Below are 7,238 nucleotides of genomic sequence, written 5' to 3'. Positions count from 1 at the left end.
GATACTAAAGGGCCTGGTGGCACTAAGAGGACCATGGTGACACTGTGTACGACATAGCAGCACAGAGCCAAGGGGCCATGGTGACACTGTGGGGCTGGATGAAAGCAAGGAGTCCATGGTGACAGTCTGGGTCCTGCTGGAACCACAGAGGCCACTGTGACCCTGCAGGGCCTTGTGAAACCATGCAGAGCATTGTGACAGAGCAGGACCTGGTGTCATGATGGGGCCATTGTGACCCTGCAGGGCCCCATGGAACCAAGGGGCCAGGGCTGCTCCTCAGGGACTCCTGGAATGAAGGAAACATGTTTGACACCATGGGGGCCCTTGGGACCAAGAGGCCATTGTGCCACTGTGGAACCAAGGAGAGCATTGCTGCACTGCCAGACCTCATGGAACCAAGGATCCATTGTGACACTGCAGGGCCTGGGGGGACCAAGGGGCATTGTGACACTGCAGGGCCCAAGGATCCAAGGGACTTTGTGACACCAAGGGGTCCCATGGAACCAAATGGACATTGTGACACTTGGAGGCCTCATGGCATCATGGAGACCATTGGGACACTCTGGGGCCTCATGGAACCCTGGTGACAGCAAGTTGTCTGGGAGTGTGGATCTGCTGGAGGGTAGGAGGGCTCTCCACAGGGCCCTGGACAGGCTGGATCCAGGGACCAAATCCAGCAAGGTGAGGTTTAACAAGTCCCAGTGCCAGGTCCTGCACTTTGGCCACAACAACCCCTGCAGCTCTACAGGCTGGGGACAGAGTGGCTGGAGAGCAGCCAGGCAGAAAGGGACCTGCAGGGACTGATGGACAGCAGGCTGGACATGAGGCAGCAGTGTGCCCAGGTGGGCAAGAAGGCCAATGGCTCCTGGCCTGGATCAGGAATGGTGTGGCCAGCAAGAGCAGGGAAGGGATTCTTCCCCTGTGCTCAGCACTGGTTGGGCAGAAGTGCTGTGTCCAGTTCTGGGCCACCCAATTTAGGAAGGACATGGCGGGGCTGGAGCGTGGGGCTGGGGAGGGGTCTGGAACACAAGTCCTGTGAGGAGGGGCTGAGGGAGCTGGGGTTGTTTATCCTGGAGAAGAGGAGGCTCAGGGGAGACAAGGCAGTGTCAGGGCACAGGTTGAACTTGATGATCTCCAAGGTCTTTTCCAGCCTTCCTGATTTTGGGATTCTCTGAAACCACCCTTGGAGCAGCTGCAGGGTGAGCCCTAGGCCTCCTCTGCAGAAGCTCCAGCAGCCCAGGTCCCTCAGCTTCTCCTGCCAGCCCCAAAGCCCATCCTGTCAGCCCTGCAGAGCCTCTGCAGCTCCTCCTCATTGCCCAGAACAGGGAGCCCCAGAGGCAGACACAGCAGCCCAGATGTGCTCCCCTGGCCTGGGGTGCCTCTGGCAAGGGAGCAGCAGCAGGCACTGCAGGAGCCTGCAGACAATTCCTGCAGCACTTATAGGATGATCCTGCTGCCCAAGGGATGTTCCCATGGGGTCAAGTCAGGAACTTCAATGGGGAGTGGGGCCAGAGAGGAAAGGGCAAACAGGGATGGGCTGTTTGCAGGGGAGGGAACAGGGCTCGGCAAGAGGAAGAAATTTGTACCAGGAAGAGTAAAGAAAGCAAAGGTGCAGCCAAGGAAATGCCCAGGGCAGTTTGTGGGTGGCTGCCAGGCAGCCCTGGCTCTGAGCAACAGCGTCTGCAGTGGCACAGGAAACTCCCAGCTGATGGGAACAAACTTTCTGGCTGAGTGCAGAGGCCAGGACAAAGCTGAGTGGTTTCCCTGGTGTCCCGCAGGCCTTGCTGGCTCCAGGGGCTGATGGCATTTGTGCTCCCTCAGGTTCATGTCCCCACAGCAACAGCATGGGGGTGCTGGCCCTGCTGTGTGCAATGCAAACAGGGGCTGCTGAGGCAGTGCTGCCGTGTCTGTGCCTGCAAGGATGGGGCACCTGTGTGAGCTGGGGGAGAGGCCAGGGCTGCAGAGGGGGGATGTTGTTGGCAGCTGCATGAGGACGCTCTGGGACGCTGCCCTGGGCTGTGCAGCGCACTGGGCATGGATCAGCCCCTGCTCTGCTGCTCCTTCCCGTCTGCCCCAGGGCCCTTGCAGAGCCCCAGCCATGCTGTTTGCCCCCAGCCTGCCCACGGCCAGCCTGGGGCTGCTCACGGGGGTTTCTGTGCTGAGCATTGGCCTGGCCGTGTTCTTGAGAGAGCCTGGGCAAGGAGCCTGGAGCCCCCAGGGCCTGGCCTGAGGCCTCAGCGCTGCCCCAGCAGTGCCCATGGCCTGTCCCTGCTGCAGCCCCGGCACTGCCACCCCCAGGGCTGTGCCCGGCCCCGAGAGCACTCAGGCCCTGCAGCAACACCAGGGCCACCAGGGCAGCGGGGCAGGGCCACGGCAGCAGCACTGGCAACACCAAGTGCTGCTGCTGCTGCTGCTGGGCACAGCTGCTGGGCCAGCACTGATCTGCCCCAGCTCTGCACACAGACATTGCTGCTGCAGCTCCAGAGAAGGCAACAAAAGGGCATCTCTGCAGAAAACTTTGCTGGGAGATCCTTGAGTTCCTTTCAAGCCACCGAGAGTGCAGGCCCTCATTGACACAATCTGTGGCCACAGGGAACGTGGAGAGAATCAAAATGAGAAATATCACAAGGAATTACATTTCTTTTTGCACTATATTGTAAAAGTATTACAAATGAAAAAAATCCCCACAATCAAAAGAACAAGAAGTATCAAAGATGATTTTTATTACCAGTGATTTGCAGAAATTAACTAGAATTTTAATGTTTCTGAAAGCATCCAATCATCAGTCTCCTCACTGCAGCCTTGAGCTCCTGGTTCCTCAGGCTGTAGATGAGGGGGTTCAGGGCTGGAGGCACCACCGAGTACAGAATGGCCAGGGCCAGATCCAGGGATGGGGAGGACATGGAGGGAGGCTTCAGGTAGGCAAACACTGCAGTGCTGATGAACAGACAGACCAAAGCCAGGTGAGGGAGGCAGGTGGAAAAGGCTTTGTGCCGTCCCTGCTTAGAGGGAATCCTCAGCAGGGCTCTGAAGATCTGCACATAGGAGAAAACAATGAACACAAAACAAACAAAATCTAAACACACACATGCAGCAATGAGCCCAAATTCCCTGAGGTAAGACTGGGAGCAGGAGAGCTTGAGGATCTGGGGGATTTCACAGAAGAACTGGCCCAGGGCATTGCCATGGCACAGGGGGAGGGAAAATGTATTGGCTGTGAGCAGTAGAGCAGTGAGAAAGGCACTGGCCCAGGCAGCTGCTGCCATGTGGGCACAAGCTCTGCTGCCCAGGAGGGTCCCGTAGTGCAGGGGTTTGCAGATGGACACGTAGCGGTCGTAGCACATCACGGTCAGCAGATAAAACTCTGTTGCTGTGCAGAAATCAAATAAAAATACTTGGGCAGCACATCCAGTGTAGGAGATGTTGCTGGAGTCCCAGAGGGAATTGTGCATGGCTTTGGGGACAGTGGTGCAGATGGAGCCCAGGTCAGCGAGGGCCAGGTTGAGCAGGAAGAAGAACATGGGCGTGTGCAGGTGGTGGCCGCAGGCTACGGCGCTGATGATGAGGCCGTTGCCCAGGAGGGCAGCCAGGGAGATGCCCAGCAAGAGGCAGAAGTGCAGGAGCTGCAGCTGCCGCGTGTCTGCCAATGCCAGCAGGAGGAAGTGCCTGACGGAGCTGCTGTTGGACATTTGCTATGTCTTGACATGGGGATCTGTAAGAAAAGTAATCATGGAATATTTGGGTTAGGAGAGGACTTGAAATATCCCAGCAGAGCCTGGGGGCACTTTCCCCCCACTGCCTGCCCAGGGCTCTGCTGCCTGGAGCTGTCCCTGCCAGCAGCTGCTTCCCTGTGCCAAGGGCTGGGCCCTGCCAGTGCTGCCAGAGCCCAGCCCAGCCCTGGGGGCTCAGCTCTGCCCTGCAGAGCCCTCCCAGCTCAGGCACTGCCCAGGGGCAGCTCTGGCTCTCCAGGCTCTGATGGCAACGTCAGAGCAACCCTGAGGAGGCTGGAAAAGCAACAATGATGCTGCCTCAAAAGACTGATTTCTTTCACTGAATGGTTTATTCAGAACTCAGATAATTTATTTTCTTTCCTCAGCCTTACCTGAGGGATGAATATCTATGTACACTTTCCCATCCAGGCAACAAAGAGCAGTAGAATGAAAAGCAGGATTTCCCTTTTTATGCAGCCCCTGCCTTGCTGTGCTCCCTATATAATCTAAATTCTGCAGTGAAATGCCATGCTGGGAGCAGTCCTGAACAATGCAGCATCCTCCCCACACAAGGAGAACACTTCCAAGCCTCACCAGCTGCCTCCCCCCAGCCAGATCTTGTCCCCCAGCGCTGGGAGCAGCTGCCAGGGCTGGCTGAGAGCTGTCCCTGGCAGGCAGCAGAGTCCCTGCCCCAGCACAGCGCCCTGGGCTGCAGGACCCTGCTCTGCAGGACAGCCCTGGGCACCCCTGGCTGCTCTGCACAAGAGACAAGCAGAGAATGCACTCACAGGCTCTGCAGGCATTGGCATGTTCCAGCTTGAGGAGATGGCTCCAGGAGCTGCAGCTGCACTGTCCTGCAGCCAGAGGTTCCTGTGCCAAGGGCTGGCAGTGATTGTGCCCCAGGCACTTCTCAGCCCCTTCCCAGCCCTGACTGATTGAAGCTCTCTGTGCCTCTGGGCTGTGCCCGGGCTGGCTGCAGGCAGTGCCCCAGCCCTGCTGGGCTGGCACAAGAGCTGCTCATCAAGAGAAATGTGCTTTTGAAGCTCTTCTTGGTGAGCAGGATGCTGCCTCTGTGCTAGGAGCCCAGCCCAGCTCAGCAGCACAGACACAGCACAAGGACTTTAATCAGCCTCTGGGGCTTTGTGCTCAGGCCCTGAACATCAGGCCCTGAGAGGGAGCTGAAGAAACCTCTGCAGAACTCCAAGGCAGAATCCAACTCCAAACTTTCTTGGACTTTTAATGGGTCCCAGAGAGGGACACGACTGAGCAAGTGTCCCCAGGCCCCAGGCAGAGCAGAGAACTGCAGGCAGTGATGACAGGTGGGGACAAAGAGAAGCCAAGTCTTGGTGCCCTGGGGCACAGCAGGGTCTGTGCCAGCAAGGGCTGGGAGGAGACACCTTGTGCTGAGGCCCTGGGGCCTCCTGGCACAGCCCCAGCCAGGCTGGGCACTGTCAGCCCCTTGTGCTGCCCTCAGCATCCCCCCCTAGCCCACATCCCAGTGGCCTCAAGGATCTGCTGCAAGGAGTCCCTGGGGAGCCTTGCTCAGCAATGGCCCTGGGGGCTCCTTCATGCTCCCTGCAGGGACTGCAGGTTTTTCAAAGGACTTTGGCTTTGGCTTTTGCCTTGGAGTCTCTGAGAGGTTTGTGCAATCATGGCCTCCAATTATCTGCTGTAATTAGTCCCTGGAGAGGCTTTGTCAGTAACAACACTCAGTGGGGCTCATAAATACTTCAGGGTACTTCAGTTATTTGGAGGTACTTGGTGTTTCCCTTTTGATCCAGACTCTGTGAGAGGTTTGTGCAATCATGGCCCCAATTATCTGCTTTAACGAGTCCCTGGAGAGCTTTGTACTGACACTCATTGGGGCTTATTGATGCCTTGAGATACTCAAGGTTTTTAAGGTACTTTATGGATTTAAGAATACTTTTAGGTACTTTTAAGGCTTTTCCTTCCCACACTGAGTCTCTGAGAGGTTTTTGTGCCATCCTGGCCTCCAATTCTCTCCTCCAAGGAGTCCATGAGGAGCCTGTATTGGGTATCTTCCCCCTTTCTGTTTTACAACAAAGATGGAACTGAAAGAATTTTGTAAGACTTTCTAAAAGCATCCAAACAAACATGGGACAATTATCAATACAACAACAATAACCACTAAGATAATTAATAGTCCTGTTTTAGCTAGACCTCATCCAACCCTTTTGTGCTCAGGACTGGAAGAGTTTATTGAACCAGTCTTTGTTTTCCACTTGAAGCTTCTTGAACCCTTCCTTCAGTACCTGAATGCTCTTGTGGATTGACTGGCTGTGGCTGGAGAGGTTCATGCAGCACATGCCCTCAGAGTCTACACAGCCATGCCCATGTGCCCAGAGTAAAAACTCTATCGCTGTTCTGCAAGGTGGCGTGTCTGATGGTCTCTGTGTCTGAGAGCAGCCACTCAATGTGAGGGAGGGAGCATTGGTTTGCTCACTTAACAGGCACCCAGGATGGTCTGATTGTCCTAAAGCTTTAGCTGCAGCCACCCAAGGTAGTAAGATAGAGGCTGCTATTCTTTTGTTTTGACTCCAATAGATGACATTATTTTTGCAATCAGATTCAAAGTTGTGTGTAGATCTTTTTGCTCTGTTTCTCTGGCCATTAATCATTTTTGTGTTGGGTGCCAGCAAGGTAAGCCTCTCCAAGCTACAATGTCCGCCTTTGATGTCTGAAGGGACACCAGGCCATGATCTATTGTGACCATGGTCACAAGCATTTTCAGGATGAAGAAGAGACGAGAATGTTTACTCCATGATCAGAAGGCTTGATTTATTATTTTATGGTATATGTTACATTAAGACTATACTAAAAAGAAATAGAAAGGAAAAGGTTTCTTCAGAAGCTAGCTAAGCTAAGAATAGACAACAATGAATCACAAAGATCTGTGTCTCAGACAGAGAGCAAGAGCTAGCTCTACCATGAGTGGTCAGTAAATCCAAACATCCATAGGAGACCAATCACGGGTCTACCTGTTGCATTCCACAGCAGCAGATAACTATTGTTTACTTTTGGTTGCTGAAACTGCAGCTTCTCACAAGGAAAAATCCTAAGAAAGGATTTTTCATGAAAGATGTCTGCGACACTCTATCCCTGCAAATAAGAAACACACCCTGCAGCAAGTTGAGTGGGTAGCTACTGGACCAAGAAATCATGGAAGAGGTGTAATTACACCATCAGGTCTGGTTTTTGTAAGTGGGATGGTATGGGGAGATGCCTCTCCTGATAGTTTCTTTTTTTCTTGTAATTTTGTGTCTTCCACCCTCTTCCCATCTCAGACAGTAATAAAACCTTACACAAAAGTCCATTTTTACAGAGCTGAGAATTTCTACCCCCTGAGTTCGAGTGGTGCATGCAGGAGCTTCTGGGTCCAGTAGTCCCAAGCACCGACAGGGTTGCACTTCTATTTGCCGTCAGGATTGTCCCCTGGCATACTGCAAATGGCACCCTCAGGTGTTGGCCAGACATCTGTAGGCAACCCCAGTAGGCAGGTGGAGAAGG

General features: G+C 54.2%; 1 protein-coding gene across 1 annotated transcript; it reads right to left on the bottom strand.

The window, feature by feature from the left end:
- Window positions 1–2,756: 2,756 nt before the first annotated feature.
- On the bottom strand, window positions 2,757–3,705 carry LOC139604024 (olfactory receptor 14A16-like). The gene has a single exon (XM_071455014.1). The coding sequence runs from the start codon at window positions 3,687–3,689 to the stop codon at window positions 2,757–2,759; it is 933 nt and encodes a 310-aa protein (XP_071311115.1). The 5' UTR covers window positions 3,690–3,705.
- Window positions 3,706–7,238: the final 3,533 nt, after the last annotated feature.

Source organism: Agelaius tricolor, unplaced genomic scaffold, assembly GCF_023055355.1.
Source record: "Agelaius tricolor isolate 1412-34295 unplaced genomic scaffold, bAgeTri1.0.p SCAF_43, whole genome shotgun sequence".
NCBI classification, from domain to species: domain Eukaryota; kingdom Metazoa; phylum Chordata; class Aves; order Passeriformes; family Icteridae; genus Agelaius; species Agelaius tricolor.
Note: the sequence above shows the minus strand (reverse complement) of the source record. Positions and strands in the feature narration are given on the sequence as shown.

What these genes read in the sequence shown, in the direction of transcription:
- LOC139604024 (XM_071455014.1), bottom strand. Translation starts at nt 3,689, where the DNA reads ATGTCCAACAGCAGCTCCGTCAGGCACTTCCTCCTGCTGGCATTGGCA.